The sequence below is a fragment of the Mirounga angustirostris genome, unplaced genomic scaffold (assembly GCF_029215605.1).
Source record: "Mirounga angustirostris isolate CCGP_5_RB_7025 unplaced genomic scaffold, mMirAng1.0.hap1 SCAF_14, whole genome shotgun sequence".
Classification (NCBI taxonomy): domain Eukaryota; kingdom Metazoa; phylum Chordata; class Mammalia; order Carnivora; family Phocidae; genus Mirounga; species Mirounga angustirostris.
In genome coordinates, this window is record NW_026991722.1 from 49,657,680 (window position 1) to 49,679,151 (window position 21,472).

General features: G+C 42.9%; 1 protein-coding gene across 1 annotated transcript in view; it reads right to left on the reverse strand.

Annotated features, from left to right (window-relative positions):
* The window catches only part of COLEC12 (collectin subfamily member 12), a 189,305-nt gene that overhangs the window by 29,334 nt on the left and 138,499 nt on the right, over nucleotides 1-21,472 (reverse strand). The window contains exons 3-5 of the mRNA XM_045886962.2: nucleotides 12,649-12,771; nucleotides 4,281-4,379; nucleotides 2,294-3,340 (exon numbers count right to left, since the gene is read on the reverse strand). Coding sequence (XP_045742918.1) covers nucleotides 2,294-3,340; nucleotides 4,281-4,379; nucleotides 12,649-12,771 — 1,269 coding nt within the window. The remainder of the gene's footprint in view (nucleotides 1-2,293; nucleotides 3,341-4,280; nucleotides 4,380-12,648; nucleotides 12,772-21,472) is intronic.

The following is a 21,472-nucleotide window of genomic DNA, read 5'->3' on the forward strand; positions in this document are numbered from 1 at the left end:
ACATGAATTCTGTCAAGCACCTGAGGGAGCATAGAAATGGAATTTCCCCAGTCAAGCCTCTGATGAAACCTCAGCCCCTCACTGGCATGGTACCCTGGTTAGGCCCTGAGCAGAGGCCGCAAGCCTTGCCAAGACACCTGATCCACAGATACTCTGAGATAAGAAATGGGTGTTGTTCTAAGCTGCTGAGTTTGTAATTTGTTACATAGCATAGAAAACCAGTATCACCAATAAATCCACCTAACTGTGCTATAATCCAGCACCTATTTTCTCTGTCTTGTTCTTAACAGCATCAGTAACAAATGCCTTGGTAAAACCCAGATACTCTATTTTCCATTCACTTAGTTTAATAATCTAATAACTCTGTTAATGTGCAGAAATAAGATTAGGTTCACCTGCCTTCTTAGGGAACTCATTCTGATAATTGCTGCTTTCCTGAAAGCTCACAAATTATCCAAATATATCACAAAATATTGTTAAAAACAATCTCGTTTCAGGCTTGAAGACAAATTCCCTATTCTACACAGTGTGTCTACACATCTATTTCCTCTTTTTGAAAATCAGGATTATTTTGCTTACAGGCAGTCTTCTGATACTCTAAAATTCTCTTGATTTTTTTTTTTTCAGCTTAGTTCACATTTAAATTTTTTTTAATTCTTATGTTAATCCCCATACATTACATCATTAGTTTTAGATGAAGTGTTCCATGATTCATTGTTTGTGCATAACACCCAGTGCTCCATGCAGAATGTGCCCTCCTCAATACCCACCACCAGGCTAACCCATCCTCCCACCCCCCTCCCCTCTAGAACCCTCAGTTTGTTTTTCAGAGTCCATCGTCTCTCATGGTTCGTCTACCCCTCCGATTTCCCCCGCTTCATTCTTCCCCTCCCGCTACCTTCTTCTTCTTCTTCTTTTTCTTAACATATATTGCATTATTTGTTTCAGAGGTACAGATCTGAGATTCAACAGTCTTGCAAAATTTACAGCGCTTACCAGAGCACATACCCTCCCCAGTGTCTATCACCCAGTCACCCCCTCTCTCCCACCCCACCCCCCACTCCAGCAACCCTCAGTTTGTTTCCTGAGCTTAAGAATTCCTCATATCAGTGAGGTCATATGATACATGTCTTTCTCTGATTGACTTATTTCGCTCAGCATAACACCCTCCAGTTCCATCCACATCATTGCAAATGGCAAGATCTCATTCCTTTTGATGGCTGCATAATATTCCATTGTATATATAGACCACATCTTCTTTATCCATTCATCTGTCCATCGACAGATGAATGGATAAAATTCTCTTGATTTTAAGTTACCTGAGGGCAAAGACCATCTGGGCTTCTTTGCATACCCCAGAGTGCTTAGCACAGCATCTTTCACATAGTACTTTCAACTTAAAAGTGTAAAAATAGTTTATGACTGAAAAATACTATTAATATATGGTTGCCACAAATCTTCAGAAGGAGACTTAATTTGAGCCAAGGATTTTCAATTTACATGGATGCCCTGGATGAGAGTAAAACTCAGATTTTATATGCAAGTCACATTCTTTCTGTCCCCTGTGGCCTTACGGATATTGTGATGGCCAACCATCCATCTGCTCATGACACTTAGAAATAGGAATCCCTGTGACCTAAGCAAATTAATCTTGCTTTCAAAGGAGCCCAATTTATAATGACGTTGAAAGAGCTAGGCACTGAGAACGTCCAAATTCAGCAAATATTTAATGGACTGCCTTTGAGTGCTGTCTACAAATTCATAGTTAAAATGCTTTTCAAGATATGGAGCTTAATCTACCTTCCCCTTGAGTGTGGGTTGGACTTAATGACTTATTTTTAAAGAGCAGAATATGGTGGAAGTGATGGTGTGTGACTTCTGAGGCTAGGTCATAAAAGGCATGTGGCTTTTTCTTGTGCTTTCTCTTGGATCACCGGCTCTGAAGTCAGCCAGCTGCCATACTGTGAGAACACTCAAGCAATTTCACATTGTGAGGAACCAAGGTCTCTTGCCAACTGCGGCCTCCTGCCAAGAGCCATGTGAATGAGTCATCTTGGAAGCAGATCCTCAGCCCCAGTTAAGGTTTCAAGATGACTGCAGCCCTGGCCAATATCTTGATGCAACCTTACAAGAGATACTGAGCCAGAATCACCCAGCTAAGCCACTCCTGAATTCCCAATCCACAGAAACTGTGAGATAGCAAATGTTTACTGTTTTAAGTTGCCAACTTTTAGGGTAATTTGTTATAGAGTAGTCAATAACTAATATGAATAAATTCAGAATTTTCACTTACCTTGCAGTATTGTAAAGTTCTTGATAAGCTGACCATGCTTGGAGTCTACCAGCTTCATTTCTTCCATAATCACTGATAAGTTGGCTACTTCAGTGTCTAACCTTGACCTCATCATATCTTGTTGCATCCTAAGAGAAACAGAATCCAAACGGATGTTGGCCAGTGTGTTATTCAAGGAGGTCAGATCATCTGTGTGTTTGGCCAGTGTATCTGTGCACGTGGTCCTGACTTCATTCAGATTGCTGGTCAGCATCCGCAGGTAGTGGGCAGTGTAACTGATGTTGCTAATGATGTTCACAATATCCGTCTCAAAGAGCTGGAAGCGTTCCTCCAACTGGCTGAACTTGATGGCCGTTCTATTCTCCGCATCCTTGTGTACATCCTGCAGGTCTTTCAGGTTCTGCTCATTGGCTTGTGAGGCTGTGGTGATGTTGTCCATCTGACCTGTGAATGAATTGAGCTGGCTGTTCATATCCTCCAGGGTGTCATTGTTAGCTTTGGCCAAGGCAGAGTTATTGGCAGCCAGCGTCTGTAAGCTCTGCACTTTCTCCTTCAGCCAATCAGTGTCCTTCTTGGCTTGAAGGAAAACCTGCTGCAGATTTTGGAAGTCATTCTTGATTCGCTGGATAGCCTGGCTCGTGTCATCCACAGACCGCTGCAGATTAGTGATGAGGTTCCTCTGCTGCACCTGGGTCAGGTTCAGGTTGTTGAGGTTCATAATGACCACGTTATGAGAGTACATTTGGCTCTGCAGGTTGCCCTGCAGCACGCTGGTGTCTTGTTGCAGATTGGTGACATAGCCATTATACGCCTGGAGGGTCTTGTTTACGGTGGTGATGAGGAAAGAGTTATTCTCCAAAGTTTCTTTCAGTTGACTTTGCCTGTCCACCAGTGCATCCCCACTTGCCTGTAACTTCTCCAGAGTATCTTTGTTCTTGCTGGTTTTCTCTGTAATCTCACGAAGCTGCTGACGAAGATCCAGTATGTCTGATCTGAAGGTAGAGAGTTCTGAGTTGGTGCTCATGGCTTTCTTCCCAGTTTGGTCCCCTGGAATAAGACATATTTATTACTTAGGTTGGTGGTATGGAGCAATGATCAGGTGAGGTCAAAGATCCCGAAGAGAGTTAACTGGTATGCACTGTTATTTCAGAGATAAAATTTGTGGTATATGCAGAGTGCTCCGCATTAGTAAAACCCACATACCTATTAAAACTGGGTCCTGGGAAATTGGGAGGGGTGCTAACTTTGTAAGCACTTTTCTCAAAGAAGGAGGGGGATTTTGCCAGATTCTAGAGCACTGGGCAGGGTGTCAAGAAGGAAATAACCTACTGTTTATTAAATTCACCATTAATTCTTCCCCAAAAAAACAAAAACAAAAATCAAAGGATAGAAATAATTTTTTAATTTTTTAAAATTGATTTCTATAACTCTTCTATGCAGTCTAGAATATTTCAAATAGGAATTTACTGAACATTTTATAAAAGAGCTTTTATTAAAGTGTATTTGTGGTCCTTTCTAATCAGGATTCGTCTTCAGATTTTAGTTGGCACAGAGTGGTTTTTTGGGGAAGAATTCAGCTCCAAAATTGCTCCTTAACATTAAAATTTAGAAGTCTTTTTTTTTTTTTTAAAGATTTTATTTATTTATTTGACAGGGAGAGACACAGCGAGAGTGGGAACACAAGCAGGGGGAGTGGGAGAGGGAGAAGCAGGCTTCCCGCAGAGCAGGGAGCCCGATGTGGGACTCGATCCCAGGACCCTGGGATCATGACCTGAACCGAAGGCAGACGCTTAACGACTGAGCCACCCAGGCGCCCTAGAAGTCTTTAAATTAAATCATGAGGAAAGACTCAACACACAACACAAAAATTTAACAACCTCCTGGGTGAATGTGAATTTATAGTAGTATCACTCTAAATAGCTGAGGTCATTTAACATAGAATTAGAGGATTTAGTTTAATGCACTGTTCATTCTTGTTGCAGATTACCTAATTTTTTCAGGTCGCTTTCCACTGCTGTCAGCTTGTCATCATAGGTTTGGCGAGATGTCTCCATGCCACCCGTAACATTGTCCATTTTTTCTACAACTAAGATTTGGGAATTAAGGATTAGTACACACACCTGCTCACATTTTATTTTTCAGTTTCAACAAAAAAACATTTCATTAGAGAATAAAGGAAACAGATTGAAACAAAAAGTATAAATGAAATCAAATATGGGGAAAAAGTCATTCTTTTAGAAAAATAACTTGTCACAAAACCCAGTGGTAGTTTACTTGGTTGAGAATTGTATGTTCTTAACTGTTCTTAGGATTCTGTATTGCCTTGGATGTGTTAGATGTTGTTGGGAGCTCAGTTTTATTATATAAGCCCTCAATCTGTATTATTTTCTAAAGTAATTTTCATAGATGGAGGTATAACACTGTGATCATTTACAAAATTTTATCACTTATCAGGCTCCCTGCCATTCCTAGAAGGTGGTATGCACTTATCTGGAAGGAAAGTCCATAGTAAAGAACACCTAGCTTACTTCTATAAACAGTCTTTGTAGAAGGAAGGGAAAGAAAGTCAAGAGTGTTTGTCACTCTTTCATGAAGCCTGAAAAGTCTGCTTCTCCTTAGTGACAAGCGAATCTGCACTTTATCATTTCCCAAGAAGATGCCTACATGGGTTTCCAGACAATTATTCATGAAGAAGAATTTTTTTTTTAGCAGCATTTTTTGGATTGTACCTGAAAGGGAAAGAGTTAGTGATACAGTGTTAAATAAAAGCTCCTGTTCTTATTTGTTCTTGGAAGGCAGTAATTCTTTATGGTTGTGAATACAAGTTTCTTTCTAAAATACTGTGTAAGAGTGTGTTTCTCTACATTTGTATCTTTGGGGTAAATACCCAGTAGTGCAATTTGCTGGGTCATAGGGTAGCTCTGTTTTCAACTTTTTGAGGAACCTCCATACTGTTTTCCAGAGTGGCTGCCCCAGCTTGCATTCCCACCAACAGTATAGGAGGGCTCCCTTTTCTCCGCATCCCCGCCAACATCTGTCATTTCCTGACTTGTTAATTTTAGCCATTCTGACTAGTGTTTGACTAGTGTCAAAACCTCATTGGGGTTTTGATTTGGATTTCCCTGATGCCAAGCGATGTTGAGTACTTTTTCATGTGTCTGTTGGCCATTTGGATGTGCACCCCGATGTTTATAGCTGCAATGTCACAATAGCCAAACTATGGAAAGAGCTAAGATGTCCATCAGCAGACGAATGGATAAAGAACATGTGGTGTATATATATATAATGGAATATTATGCAGCCATCAAAAGGAATGAAATCTTGCCATTTGCAACAACGTGGATAGAACTGGAGGGTATTATGCTGAGCGAAATAAGTCAATCAAGAGAAAGACATGTATCATATGATCTCACTGATATGAGGAATTCTTAATCTCAGGAAACAAACTGAGGGTTGCTGGAGTTGTGGGGAGTGGGAGGCATGGGGTGGCTGGGTGATAGACATTGGCAACGGTACATGCTATGGTGAGCGCTGTGAAATGTATAAGACTGTTGAATCACAGACCTGTACCTCTGAAACAAATAATACATTATATGTAAAAAAAAAAAAAAAAGAAGATAGTAGGAAGGGAAAAACGAAGGGGGGGAAATCAGAGGGGGAGACGAACCATGAGAGACTATGGACTCTGAGAAACAAACTGAGGGTTCTAGAGGGGAGGAGGGTGGGGGGATGGGTTAGCCTGGTGATAGGTATTAAAGAGGGCACATATTGAATGGAGCACTGGGTGTTATACGCAAACAATGAATCATGGAACACTACATCAAAAACTGATGATGTAATGTATGGTGATTGACATAACAATAAAATAAATTAATTAATTAATAAAAAAAAAGAAGAGTGTGTTTCTCTGGAAGTGACTCCTGTGAGATCCAACTTCTAGCAGCTTGAGATCAAGTCTGTCTGGGTACCACCAATGGCTTTCTGAAAAGAATGACTTTATTATTTTTTTTAAGCATGAATAGATTTTGTATATTAATTGTGAGGTAATGGGGCCAGTTTATTTTTATTCATCAAGTGTCCCACCCATGCATGACTATACGAGAAGATTCTCCTGGCTCCTATGAGGAAGCAGAAGTATGCTCCCATGTTCTCATACAGACATATGACCCAAAGTGAACCAGCCCTGTGGCTCCTAGCACCTTCCCTAGAGAAGCCTGTCATGCTCTCCCCCTCAAGCTTCTAGAGTGTGGCTATAATGAAATGTGTGCATTGCACCAGATGCTCTTTCTCACCCAAGCCCTTCCATGTGCTCTTCTTTCTACCTAGAATGTTCTTCCCTGGACTCTTCACCAAGTTAAGCCCTACTTGCTCCTCAAGACTCGGCTCATCACTTTCTGTGGGTAATTTTTGCTGCAGTGCATCTTGCAGAATTCTCTTGGCAAGCAGTCCTTTCTCTGCTATAGGACTTACTTCACTGTGTGGTCCTGGCTTGTTTACTATTAGATCCTTTAAGGCAGGAAAATTTGCATTCAGTTTTATCTGTAGCTCTTAGTGTGTGGCACTTAGTAGTTATTCAACACATATTTGTTTATTATGCTATTTACCTACATCAGTGAGAGTCTGCCTGCTGGCTCCTGAGGCCTGTGAAAAACTGGCTGAGCTAGAGATCATGCAAACATACATAGATGCAAACATACATACAAAGACATACAAACCACCCCCTGGGAAGCCTCAGCACTGTCAAGGAGTACAACATCCAGCTGAATTACCACTGCTTTTTTTTTTTTTTAAGTGACTATATAGACAAGAGAGGTACGATTATAATAATCTATACCTTAAGACTGTTAGATTGGCATGCACATTTGTAAATCCCCAGAACTTTTTTTTTTTTAAAGATTTTATTTATTTATTTGAGAGGGAATGAGAGACAGAGAGCATGAGAGGGAGGAGCATCAGAGGGAGAAGCAGACTCCCTGCCGAGCAGAGAGCCTAATGCGGGACTCGATCCCGGGACTCCAGGATCATGACCTGAGCCGAAGGCAGTCGCTTAACCAACTGAGCCACCCAGGCGCCCCTCCCCAGAACTTTTGAAGAACACAATGTTTCATCTGCATTTTAGCAAAGTTAAACTTCAAAAAAAAAAAAAAAAAGTATAAAATGTTGATGAGTTAAGATTCAGTTTTGATCCTCAAATCAAAACACATGCCTTAGTCTGTCCTCAAACCACACACAGGATCTTCAGTCCTGCCTTTTTTTTCCCGGAAGCTGAAGAAACTTCTAAATATGCTGACAGGCAGTCATTTTCTACCCTCTCTAATTTTCCTTCCATTTTAGTTTTAAAAAACACAGAACTGTCATGGACTGAGAATTCAGGTTTGTGTAAAGGGAATAAATACATTTGTTAAAGACAAACAAACATCTGTCAGGTTTCTCTTTGGTGCAGCGAGGCCCCAGCCACAAGTGCTAATGAACTGGTTACATACACTGGGGCTTGTGCCTCTGCGTTTAAAAATAGGATCTGGGTCTAAAGCTGCAAACTTCAGGGCTGCAAAGCTGACAGCTTGCTATTGCCTACAAATACTAGGCTGAGGGGCATCCAGAACCAACACTTGCTGAAAGAGCACACAGCATTTTCGTTGGTTCTTACTCTTACCTTATCAGCTCAAGTTGTCAATCAGGAAAACAGTGGCAGAGCCATCCTCCCTGACCCTAGAAACTCCCAGTCTATTGATGCAGACCTCAGTTTGTAGATCCCTCTGATGTGAGGAAGACGAACATGAAACAGAAGAGTTCCTAGCAGTCTGTTTTTTCATGGGCTTCCCTTTATTAGAAACTGTTTCTTGACAGAGAATTTTTCTTCAGAATATCACTGCTTCGGATATCATGCCCAGAGAGTTGGCCCTCTTCGAGTACCTAAAGCCTAATCCTCTAAAATAATCTGACAATAATACCTTTCCTATAAAAGCCTTTTGGTACCATCCCTTGGCCTGGGCCATTAACCTCCTTCTCCCTTGTCATAATTCCACCCATCCTTCAGGGTCCACTCCAATCTTACCACCCCAACGTGCTAAGCCTTCCCTGACAATTGGATTTCATACCACACCTATAATAACAGCCTCTATTTACCCAGTGCCTACTCTTTAAGAGGTGCACTGCACCATCACCACAGTTAATCCTTAAAACTGCTATTTTACAGATGAAGAAATTGAGGCTCAGAGATGTTCAGTAACTTGCCCAGAGTTACACAGCTTGTAAACGACTAAGTGAGATGGCAGGCCAGGAGAGCTAATTCCAAAACAAATGCTTTCTCTAGAATTCCACATTGCCTCTTACTTAGTACTTCTTTTTCCTCAATATAGTTACCTCCCACAAGAGACATAGCTCATGGTCCAGGCCCTGAGGACAAGGAATGAGAGCAGGGCCAAGAGCTCCTGCCTGGTGCTCACGGGTGTCTGTCCTGGTCCTGAGGGGGAAACGCGCCCCTGCATGGGTACCTGGGACTTCTGGGAATACCAGCTGCACTCCCCTGGAATGCAATAGAGACATTCCTACCTTGAACACCATTTCAGGTTTCATTACAAAAATATCGAAGATCTGGTTGTTGGGTGTTACCCTGGCTTCTAACAGTAGCCACCAGTGTGATTTGATGCCCACCAGGAAAGCCTACAGATCCAGATGTCACTGCTACTTTAGCAGAGCTTAGCAGCAAGGTAGACATTCTATGACTTTAATATTGAGTTAAAGGAGATTCGTCTTGAGAAAGAGTCAGATTTCTGTCTTTCTTCTTTATCCTAATTCCCCTAGGACGGATGCCTGCTGGGCAGGACAGCGGAGTACGATTTTCCTGTTCAGGGAATGTTCTGGAAGAAACATGATCCACTGAACTTAAGACATGGCTTCTGCCATGGAAGCTCCATGATGGAGAATAAAGAGCCCAAGGCAGAGAATGCCCCAAGCCGGAACAGTCCAAGAACATGGTTTCTGTAAAGCTGCTGATGAGCCTCAGGGTCGCAGCCACTGTATAGCCCTGTGCGGGTGACTCAGTCGTTCCCTGCCTTGTGCAGCAAATTCTCTAGAAGGAACTTCGGTTATATCCTAACTCATGGTTGTGTAAGTGACATGAAAGGAGAAGTAAAAAACTGTTCTGAGAAGAACAGTATGGAGTTGCCTTTGCCAACTCCGATACATAAAGCAGTTTCTATTTTATTTCCTAACTTCTCCTTCAGAGAAGTATCTCCTTTCACAGAATATTCTTTTTCTTCCTTTCTTTTTTGAAATGGAGATAGTTTCTCTAGACTTCAAAGGGAGATGTGGGAAAGGAGAACTAGGTCTTATCTTTCTCCCTCTTCCAGTGTGGGGTCACTAGAATCTTATCAGCAAGAGAGAAGAATTGCTGTACAAGTAAAAAGAAAACACATCTGGAAAATATCCACATTTTAGTTCATTAAGACTATGTTTGGAAACCAAAACTGCATGTTGTATTATCTTATATTTGTCAGTAGACGCCTGAGGGATGGGGGCCCCTGAGGAGGGAAAAGGGGGCAAGACCATCATCTCGCATCCACTTGTACTTGCTCCCTCAGTGTCTCCCTGCTTCATCCTGGACAGATTACACCCACAGAGCAGGACATGCTGACCTTCAGGATCTTAGACTTCTAGGTAGGGCTCTGAGTGGTAACAATGCCTTAAGTGCAGAATGGCTTGGAGGTCCCTGGACATTGATTTATCATCTTTACAGACGTCGGCCCTCATCTACAATCCATCCATCCATCCATCCATCCATCCATCCATCCATCCATCCTCCCTCTCATTAATTTATCCAGTAACTTTACTTGGTGCCTAATAAGTACCATGAGGCTAAATGCTAGTGGGAGATACAACAAACTAAAGATAGGAGTCTCTTGTCTTCACGGAACTTAGAGTTTGGGTGGTGAGACAGACAAGCCCACTGGCCATAATGATAGAGTATGACAGGGGCTAAGAGTAAATAGGGGAGTGCTATGGGAACAAACAGGAAGGCCAACTCAGCCTTCACGGGCTTCTTGCAGGTTGTGGGTCTAAGTGAGACATGAAGGGAAAGGAGCCTTTTAGGTGGAGAGCAGAGAAAAGGTGTTCCCAGCAAATGGACCAGCCCGTGCACAACATGCCAGAGCTGAGAAGGGTTTTCTAGTGTCATTAAAAAGGAAGGAAATATCTATACTTGAAAAACAAACAAACAAAAAAACCCCTCTCCTTTGGAACTTTCTGTGTAATTGTAAAGACACAAAGATCCTAGATCTTATTTCTTTGCAGAGGTAAAAATTACAAAATACCATATGGTGGTATGCTCTTCAAACCTCTGTCAACTCTTTCAGTAGTTAAGTGTTTGCTTTCATGATATCACACAGTACTGAGCCCTAAAGGTACTTATTAAACAGCTGTTTGATTCCAACCTTCTCCTTTATCTGGGTTTCCTGAGAAAAGTCAAGGAGAAGAGAGTAGTGACCTAAATAACCTGGTAAAGGAGGAGAGTCAGTCTGAATTACCCAGGACATAAAAGACCCTCCTTTTCCCCACTAGGCTCACTCCTGCACCCCTTGTCCTGCCTTGCCACAATTTAATAATCTTTCTTGACGCTTACTTTGTTAATCCTAGTTTGGATTAACTAATCACAAATGTATAGAACGACCTGGTAACTTTCCAGATTTCCATTGCTCAAATTAATCAGTCAACACCCTACAGGATGCACACAATTTTACATGTGTGTGGCCTCAGAGATGGGACTTTCAAGTCTCAACTATACTGAGTATTTTTAACATTTTGCCATTCTACTGGCTACAGCTGTATAAATGCAGTTATGAAGAAGCAAGAAACACAGAAATATAGCTGCTATCTACTAGGACCAACTACTGGACAAGCGGTTCAGTGACATCATCTTTGCTCATCCCAATCACCTTGAAAAGTGGCATTACTAATTGCCACTTTAAGAAACAGGAAACTCAAAGAGGGTATGATTCATACCCAGGTTACACAGCCACGTGGAGGACTTAGCATGATGCCTAGCATGTCAGCAAACACTTAATAAACATTCACAATTGTATTACAAATGGCAGAATCAAGAGTGAGCTTGGATCATCTGGCTCCAAAGCCCATTCTCATTTCAAGACATCGGGTTTCCTCAGGAAACCTCTAGATGCTGGGAGAGAGGAGAGAGGAGTTACAGGTTGGAGGGAATTCACTTTGAATCTTTCTCGCCCCAAGGGGAGAAAGTCTATGAGCCAAGAAACAGAGAAGGGAACACGTGGGAATTCTCCACTGTTAATCTGTCAGTTCTGAGGGAAGGCAGTCGGGATGGTTGCTGAGTGAAGGTTTTGAAGATCAGCAGCCCCCACGTCTGCCTCTTGCTGAAACCAGACGACATGTCTGTGTCATGTATCTTTTTTTTTTTTTTTAAGATTTTATTTACTTATTCATGAGAGACAGAGAGAGAGAGGCAGAGGGAGAAGCAGGCTCCCGAGGAGCAGGGAGCCCGATGTGGGGCTCGATCCCAGGACCCCGGGATCATGACCTGAGCCGAAGGCAGATGCTTAACCATCTGAGCCACCCAGGTGCCCCCCATGTATCTTTGATGGGAAGGCTTCCATGGCTGTTTTCTATAAAAAGGTTTATGCAGCTTGTGATTCTGAGTCATGACACCTTCTACCTGTGGTGTTTGGAACGGGTGTGGTGGTGGGGAGGGGAAGGGCAAACCCACTTTGTCTGCAAGTCTGAAGGATTTAGGCCAAAATCTTCCACTGACCTTAAACCAGACAAACTGGAGGGATAACTAACATCCCATAAAGTATTGTTGGGGTGGCAGCGCTCCCTCTATGTTTAACTTCTATAGGACAATATTTTTATGGCGTTATATAAACAACAGTGGTCACAGTAAATGTGCTGAAGAGGAAAAAAGGGAACTAGCTGCCCAGTCCCTGGGGTGAAGTAAGTCGTATCTCTGGAGATCTTGTGTTTGGCTTACCCTCGGTCAGTATAATTTTCCTGTGTACTGACTCCAGGGTTTCCACAGGACCTCTTAGAGATAAGATGAAAAAAGATTGAGGAAGAGGGTGGAGCTAGAAACAGGTAGGAAAACACAACAGTGAGGAAAAATCTTTATAACTCATAGAGGACCTTTATGGTTGTTGAAATGCATCAAAAGGACTCAGATCCCACAGCTACAAGAAGCTCAAGACAACAAAGTTTATGATGTTGCTTACTTGTGCATTTGAGTTGTATTAATGAGACACTTCATACTTGAAAACATGTTTTTTTTTTTTTATGTTTAAATTAATAAAGGGAAACCTGCCATTTGGAAAGAAAAAGGAAAGAGTACTTACCTTTGTATCCCAAAATGGCTACTGTGATTGTTAGCAAGGCACACAAAATGTATAATAATATGATAGAAAACTTCAGTGCCCAGTTATTTTTACATTTGGTACATTGTGTTCCTTCCTGAATACCTGTAAGAGAAGTCAAATTTTAATAATAGTAACCAGAGATATCATTTTGAAAAGTATCTTTCTGCATGTTGCTTCAAATACTATGATGAAGAGTAATTTTTACATATGCCTTCCTATAGGATGAGTAGTATTTTATAAACATACCACTTTAGCAACATAAGCACTTTAAATATTGCCATTATGTTGTAATTTAACGTTGTATTTAATAATGACTTGGAAAAAGCACATAACTTTGTCTCAGAATAATTTAAAATCCATTATAATTAGCATTTCACTAAAAATCTCTACATGGCAAAAGATTTTAAACACCCGGGGCGCCTGGGTGGCTCAGTTGGTTAAGCGACTGCCTTCGGCTCAGGTCATGATCCTGGAGTCCCAGGATCGAGTCCCGCATCGGGCTCCCTGCTCAACAGGGAGTCTGCTTCGTCCTCTGACCCTATCCCCTCTCATGTGTTCTCTCTCTCTCATTCTCTCTCTCTCAAATAAATAAATAAAATCTTAAAAAAAAAAAAAAGATTTTAAACACCCAAATGTACTTGTTTCAGCTCTTATTGGACCTATGGCAATTCAAACACAGCCAACCAGAAAAACTGCGAACGGTCCCTTGATGTTTGTTTCAGCAGTGTGCTTGAGCTAGTTCTCACTGGCTTACAAGAGTCAACTGTCAAATTTGTAGGAATTTGGGGAGCTGGTTGTTAAGCTGTTGGAAGCCTGAAATCAGCCCCGGAGGGAGTATTTGCACCATGGAAACTGGTGACCACCACAGATTCTGACAGCCCCCCGCCCCCACCCCCCACTGTTTTACCATGTCACTGGCTGTAACGCACTAACCTATAGCAGAAAATATAGGTAATTTTATGATTAAAATGTTCAATATATAACCATTTTTGTACATTATATGTATATAGAAAACAGACGCTGACCCTTAAGTTATCACAGTGATTTGAATAACAACGAGGAAACTAAAAAAAAAACAAAAAAACAGACATTTTTGTTGAGAGGAGGTAAATTTTGACCACTCACTGTTCAACTTTTTGAAAAACATTCTAGTCTGAGCGGTAAACCACCATCACTTCTGCAAGTGACTCCAAAAACTAACCTATAAAAAGGGAACTTTCCATCGGATTGATTAGAAACACAGGAGACCAAGACTGCGGGCATTTTAATGTGAAAATCACATTGTAAGGAATATCGGGAGATCCCTTGTTTTCCTATCTGCATCTTTCTAATAGCATCTCACAGGAGCAACAGTACATAAAGGACTGATCTCCTATAATTGTGCTCAATAACTTTTGATGGGTAAGTCGTGAGGATTAAGCTACAGCCAAAGTTCCCCCCTTTTGGTCTGTAATTTTACGCATGGTGCCCTTCTTTAGTGAAAAGAGTTCTTCATCTGTGTTTAATGCAAAATGATGAGAGAAACAGCATAGAACAATGACTCCAATTTAACTTTCAGGGTTTAACCAATCCCTCTGGTGTTCTGTGCTACTGACTCAAGGGGAGGGGGTTCGATCCATCTGTTCCATGACTTAAGCAGGGATTCTCAAACTCTGGGGTGCGTCGGACTTGTCAGAACAAAGCCTTTCTAATTCAGGAGGTCTGGGAAGGTGCCTGAGAATGTGAATTTCTAACAAGTTCCCAGGGGATGCAGACACTGCTAGTTTGGCCGCCATGCTTTAGAACAGTTCTTCTCAAACTGTAAAGTGCTTACAAAACACACTGTCAAATGCAGATTTCTGATTTAGTAGGTGTGAGGTAGGAGCTAAGATTCTGCATTTCTCACAAGGTCCAGAAGATGCTTAATTGGAGAAATACATTTTGAGGACCTAAGGATCATGCTGGATCAACCTTTGGTTAGCCAACCCTCTGAAGGTGAAGCTATAAAATCCAACTCAAACAGACGAAGAGTAAATCAACTTCTCAGTATCAGTTTTTCCATTTCTTTTACCATGTTTCCTTTCTATCCTCCTTTAATCGACCCCTGGATGTCTCAGCACCACCCCTCCTATCCAATACTGACCTCGGTACCACCCCCGCCAAACCAAAACTCCAACTTCCACCAACATCCATGTTTCCATCCAACCTAAATACTACCACTATCCCAATCCCCCACTCAAAGACACCTTTGAGTCTTCTCATATATTCTTTAATTCACTCAGTTGCCAGGCCCTGCTAATCTTCCCATGGGACGTTTTTATCACTCATCTCATCTGTAGGTTATTGCTGTTCATTTACTGCCCACGCTGTACCAGATTCTGAGCTAGGTGCTTTCCACACAGCATCTTTAGTCGTAACCACCCTTCAAGGAGGCATGGTAGTGACAGCTGAGATGACATCCCATAGACACCACAGCCAGGATTCAAACCTGGGACTGTCCAACTTCAAGCACCATGCTCTCTCCACTTTGCCATGGTGACTCTCTCTGCTCATCCCTTCCTCTCCACTTCGCTGCCATGGTCCTTGTGTGAGACCCTTTCATCTCGGTGGGAGCTTCCTCTTCCACTCCCACTGGAATCCAGCCTCACCCTGGACTCAGATACTGCTATCCTCATGACAATGCCAAAGAGGAAAAAAAAAAACACTTCAGCAGCTCCTCCTTAAATAAAGGATGAAGGAACACACATACCCATCAGCTCTTAGACTCTCTACAATCTGGCAGCTTAAAATGAAACAAATACCCCTTACATCAGTCAGAGTGAAAATAGTTTTGGAACTAGGAAAAGGGGGAAGTGTAAGTAGACCCACAAACATGCCACACCTCATGTCCAGAGCCCATAAAACTTGCTTTGGTGGCAACTGTAAGCACAGAAGGATGACAGACACAGCGATGTCGAACTGACCTCCCTTGGAAAGACTGGATGACGCTTTTGTGACTGATGGGGAGTTTCATTCCTTCGGATTTTAGGACGGTGGTGGATGAGCTCTTTATGTCTCTCTAGGGCGATTTCTTGCATCCTATTAGCAGAGCCATTCCATTAGAAGATTTGGTCACAGGGGAGGTTAGGGTAGATAAGAGAATCTGGGGTGAGAAAGTTGCTTAGAGGTCATCTGGTCAAGTGTCATTGCGTTATGGATGGGGAGAGTGAGGTCAGCGAGGCAAAGCAGATCTGAAGCCACGTGTGTGCACTCTCAGGGCGAGGGTCCTTCCCTCCCGCTCTGCCCATGTGTGCCTGCTGCTCTGTTTGCTGCCGGACCTCCTGGGCGTGTGATCTTCAAGCGGATTGCTCCCAGACAGTTGTCACTGGTTCATATTCTGAAGAGCAAGGTCACTTCCTCACGATGTGCCCTTCTTGCTGCTGACTGTTTCAAGCATTTAATCAGTATCAGACGGCACCGCCTGGCCTCCCTTTCCACTTGACACGCGTTCTGTGTCTTGTTTTTTCTCTCCCCAGAGACTTATTTTTAATAAGAATTCTGCTTTATCGTTCCCTCTCTGCCCTCCGCTGGGAGGACATCTGGCCAAACATACAGATGCCTACTACAAAGAGACCCTGCTGGCTCATGAAGCTGGGGGACCCCCTCCTCCTTGAACCAAGATGGTCACAGAAAACATCCAAGAGAGATATCCCCCTGTTACCAGCCTTTGTACTGTTTGTTTTCTCAGCATTACTTTCCAGAGACTGGGGGCTTTGTTCCTGTTGGAGGGGGTGGGGGTGGTGGGAAAGGCAAGGGAATCAACCTGCAGAGTGAGTGCTGCAGATAAGACATTCTAGCTCAGGAAGTGAAGCCATCTTGCCCCTTACCGCCAGGAGACAGCGTATTGAAAATCCTGGCCCAAACAGCACATTTGCAATTCAGCACGCCACAGACAGAACACGCCTGAAGGATCCCTGCGTTTCCATTGGTTTTCCCTCTTCAATGAGCTCCTGCTGAACTTGATTCTTGGCTCATGTTTTAAATGTATTTTCCAGTGTCCAAGTCTTTATTATGCAAAAAAAAAAAAAAAAAAGAAAGAAAGAAAAAGTTTGGGGGCCCAGTGAAATCAGAATCACTCTGGTCAACTCCTTGGGCATTCCATGGAAGTTCAGGATAGGCTGACAATTTGGTCCACAGGGCCCAAACTCAAAGTTCCCCGGGTTGCCCTGTTTCCAATAACATATGTTTAGAGTAAGAAGAGTGGGGGCCGGGTGGGGCCGCCGATCAGGGGGCGGCGGTTAGCTGGTTGGAGAGAATAATTGGAACACTGCAGGAATGACAGTGCAAAGGGCCAGAAGAATTCACCAGCAGAGAATTCCTTTCTGCTGTGGTTCTCCATGAAGAGCCCTCCCAAGCGCTGTGGTCCAGGCTCTGATCCAGTCTGTTTTTCTAATCTTTTCTGCAGAACAAAAGAGGCTCCTTCATTCATTATCATATTTTTCTGCCATCACTGAAGGATGGCTTGTCTTTTGAAATGGACTCATGCTGATCAATCCCCTTCCCTGTCAGGTGAAGCCTGGCACTGTGGGCAAGTGTGGGACATTCCTGGTCTGTCTTAATTATCACAAGTGTCTACAGAGCTCGGTGGTGTTGCTGTAAAGATCATGTTACCAGAGAGAAGCTTCAAAAAGCTGGTGGGTTGCAAAATCCAGAAAACCACAGGTCTTGATCTGAGATTTACAGTGACCTTTTCATGTGGTTTTTTTATAGTTATTAATCTACTGCCTGGTGGCATATATTCCCATAAGCCCACAAGAATGATTTGGCTCTAACAGTAAAACTGATGATTCAAATAAATTCCTATAATTAAAATGCCCTCAAAAGCAACAAAACAGTACAAGTTAACATCCTGGTTAGTTATTTGGATGTTATGTAATATCACTAGAACAAAAGTTAAATATATAAAACACTTTACCCCACAAATAATTAATTATTCCTTATTTATAAAGGCCATTTACTAAATAACAGAATATGGATTTAGTTAGCAACAAATTTTTTTTATTAATGAGTAATTTTGTTCCCCCAATATAAATCTCAGCCTTGGACACCTTATTACACCATGTTTCCTAAACGATGTGGAGAAGCATGAAAACAGAAGCAGGGTAAGACTTGGGAATGAAATAACTTTGTGCACAAAATAAATGAAGCCTCATAGCGTCCCTGTATTCATAAGTGTATTCAAACCAGGAAAATTATTTAGAAGAGAGTTTTAGGAGTCTGAAATCTTCAGCACTCATTCTGAGCTTATATTAATATTCTGTACAGTCAACAAGGGTATAGTTTTTTTTTTTTATTAAAACATTTATATATGGCAGTCAGCTCTGGTTTGGGTTTAATGTTAAGACTATGTGTGATTTGTTTAAAATTTACCATTTATACCCTGCCTACTAAAAAAGAACTGTAGGCAAAAGCCAGATATAATGAGCCACTCAGAATATATAGCGCCTGCTAGAATATATAGTGTCTCAACAGACCATAATTATTTTCTCTTTGTGGTTTTTAGAAGAAGAAATCCTTTATTATATGAACTGTACACAAATGCTTTCAATTCGGAGGAAAGGAGTCCTCGTTCATCGGAGAGCTCAAGCATCACATCTCCAACATTTGTCTCTCCTCGCTGGCCCCCTTCCTCTTGGCTCTATTCCTATTCATTTTATTCTAGGGACACAGCGTGAACTGTCAACAATCCTGATGATACATTTCAGCAGCCCTGACTACTTCATTATCTGGCACTACCAAACAATGTCCTTCTGTGATTAGGCACTGAGTCTTTTAATGAAAAGGACTTATGAAAATGTAGCTCCAGCTCGGGCCATCAGAGTCTGTTGTATAATTGAGCTGGACACGTACATTGCACAGGTATTTGGAGGAAGGCCACTGGACCATTTGTTTAGTGGGTGAGAGTTTGCCATCGCCGCTAACGCAAAGAGGAACTGTTGAGGATGGCTGCTAGTCCTGAGACCCCCATAGGTGCCAGGCACCCTCTTCTGGTTACTTACAGTGCCTTTAACGATTCTGCAAAGTAGGAATTCTGGACCTAAGTTTATAGGGTTTAGGAAAGTGCCCGTCAAAGAGGTTGACTATCCAAGCCAGTAAGTGGCTGAGCTGTAAGATGAACTTGGGGTTATCACATGCTGCTTCTCCAAGCTTACTGACTTCCAGAAGTGGAAAGCAAAACAAAGTGAGATTAAGGATGCCTAAAAAGATAAACTGCAGAAAGCTGACAGGTTAGACTTCTAGAAGTATTCTGTCAAAACAAAGGGGTCCAGAACCATCTTTTCAAACATTGATAGAAGATGCCTTTCTCAGAAATGAGCAGTAAAATTCAGTCTCCAGTAAGTTAACTATTACAGGCCTGGGGCTTCTACAGGCTGTAATTTCTGACTATTCTGTGGTGACATACTGAGCAGCAAGTTAATTCCACCCTAAATAAATGCTCATTATCTCTGTGAGAGGTCAGGATTGTCTTGAAGGTTGGTTGGTAAGGTCTGTTAGCCCTTCAGGGGAATCATCCCCCATTCGCGATGGAATTTTTGGAATGGGGTGGGCTGGGAAGAGAACGTAGCTTTATAATTTCAAGGCAAACTATGAGACATGCAGGGGGCTTGCACAGTTTAAGTCTGACACCAAAACAAGTTGGTTGCTCCTGCTGAGTTTTCTTCTGGGCTTCTAGTACATGACATAGTAGCCACCAAAGCCAGTGTCCAATGGCTCACTCATCCATGGATGGGTCGTCCGTACCTCCAGAGGTTGGGTGAGATAAGATAGTGGAAAGAAGGCAGTGAAAGGAGGATTTATTAAGTGGTGATTTAAAAAATTAATTTATCTCTAGCCTCTTATCCCCCTCAAACAAAAAATCTGCCTGGAGTACATTGGCAAAACCCTTTTACAAATACCAGCTTGAGCCCATGTTTCAGAAATCTGTGGTAATTCTCCTGGGAGAGCAGCTCAGAGGCTCCACTGTGGTTTTTTACTTTCTTCCCCCTTGGGGAAGTCCCAGGTGGCTCAAAGTAGATTCCAAGATGCACACCAGCTAGCATCCTCTAACCAAGCAGGTTCAAAGAACCTCAGGGCTAGGAAGAGAATCAGCTGTCATCTTGGCCAACATCCATCTTACAGTGAGGAAACTACAGTTCAGTGAACTCCATTGTCTTCCCCACTCACACATGAGCCAGCCCTGGCTTTAGGCTTCAGGTTTCCCAATTCTCCTCTGGAATTCTAATTTAGCTCCCCAAACCCTGCCCACTTCACCATGCTTCTTTCTTGGTACATCCCATTATTCATTTATTCAAGAAATAAGTATGGAGGGGCGCCTAGTGGCTCAGTCAGTTAAGCGTCTGCCTTCGGCTCAGGTCATGGTCCCAGGGTTCTAGGATCGAGCCCCGCATCGGGCTCCCTGCTTGGAGGGGAGCCTGCTTCTTCCTCTCCTTCTGCTGCTCCCCCTGCTTGTGCTCTCTCTCTCTGTGTCAAAATAAATATATAAAATTTTTAAAAAAGAGAAATAAGTATGGAGCACCTACTATGTACGAGGCACTGGGTGTAACAGTAAACAAAACAGACAACAATCTTGGCTCCTATGGAAATTATACTCTGGTAGGAGGCTACGGTAAGGTGTTAGGTGGTGATAAGCACTTTGGAGAAAAACAAAGCCAGGAATGGGCAAAGGGCATGTGGGAGAGGAGGTGGATGGCAATTTAAATCGGGGGGTCAGAGAAGGAAGGCTTCAGCGAGTACACGGAAGCAAAAGCTTGGGGGAGTGTGGGAAAGAGCACCAGGGTACCCACGCAGAGCTCATGCTGCACCCCCCAAAGATCTGCTTATTCCTTCTCCAGGTCTTGAGATGTGCCCTCCTTCTCCCCACAACACTTCTCCTCTCCACGAAATGACTTCTTTTGAACCTTCACTCACACGTCTCCTCCTCAATGAATCCTTTCCTAATATTAGCCTTGCCCCAAGCCCTCCCGGGCTTGAACCCCTTTAGTACCCGTGTGGTTCACACTGCATAAATCTATGCATGTGTGTGTTTTTAAAGGCCATGGTATGGCTAGCACCTCCCGTAGGTGTGGGGATTTTATTTCTCTGTACTACTGTTTTTGCATTTCTCTAAACACACCAGGTAGTTCTCCAGAACTCTACACGTCAAGCAGTTTAACAAGTACATGGCTGAGGCGTAGATCCTGGCAGTGGGGAACACAGGCTCTGTCACTCCCCTTGGGGAACACCTCTCCCCCCACCACCCCATCTCACACAGGTTGGAAGCAACACACCTCCCCCAGCTCTCAGGTGCCCGGATCGCATGAACTTTCCGCCCACCTTTGCGTCCAGCTTTCTAGGCGAGAGTGACATATGGATCTGTCTTGTTGGCCAGGGGGTAGCCGTCCTGGGAGAGCAGCGCAGAGGCTTGACAGTCAAAATGCAGACACTCTGGGAGAACCCCTGTCCTCCCAAAACAGTCGGGTACCCACAGCCAGGAAGGAAGAGTTTTCTGCTCACCGCAGGAGGTGGGGAGCGCAGCGGGGTTTACCAGCTGAAGGAATGCAAGGTATTCTTTAGACCCCCGCCCAGCCCAAAATGAACCCCAAGATCTAAAGCAGCAGGGCAGCATTTCTACGCTTTCTGTCCCTTAGCACTTACAAAACTAAATCCGACAGGGCGAAGATGAGAAATATAAACCCACAATCCAACATCTGCCTTGACTGTTGTTGCTTTAAAAAGTGTTATTTTAGACGCAGCTGAGGAGCTGCTATAAGGATGATGGGAACCCCGATGAGCCGGTTAATGACGG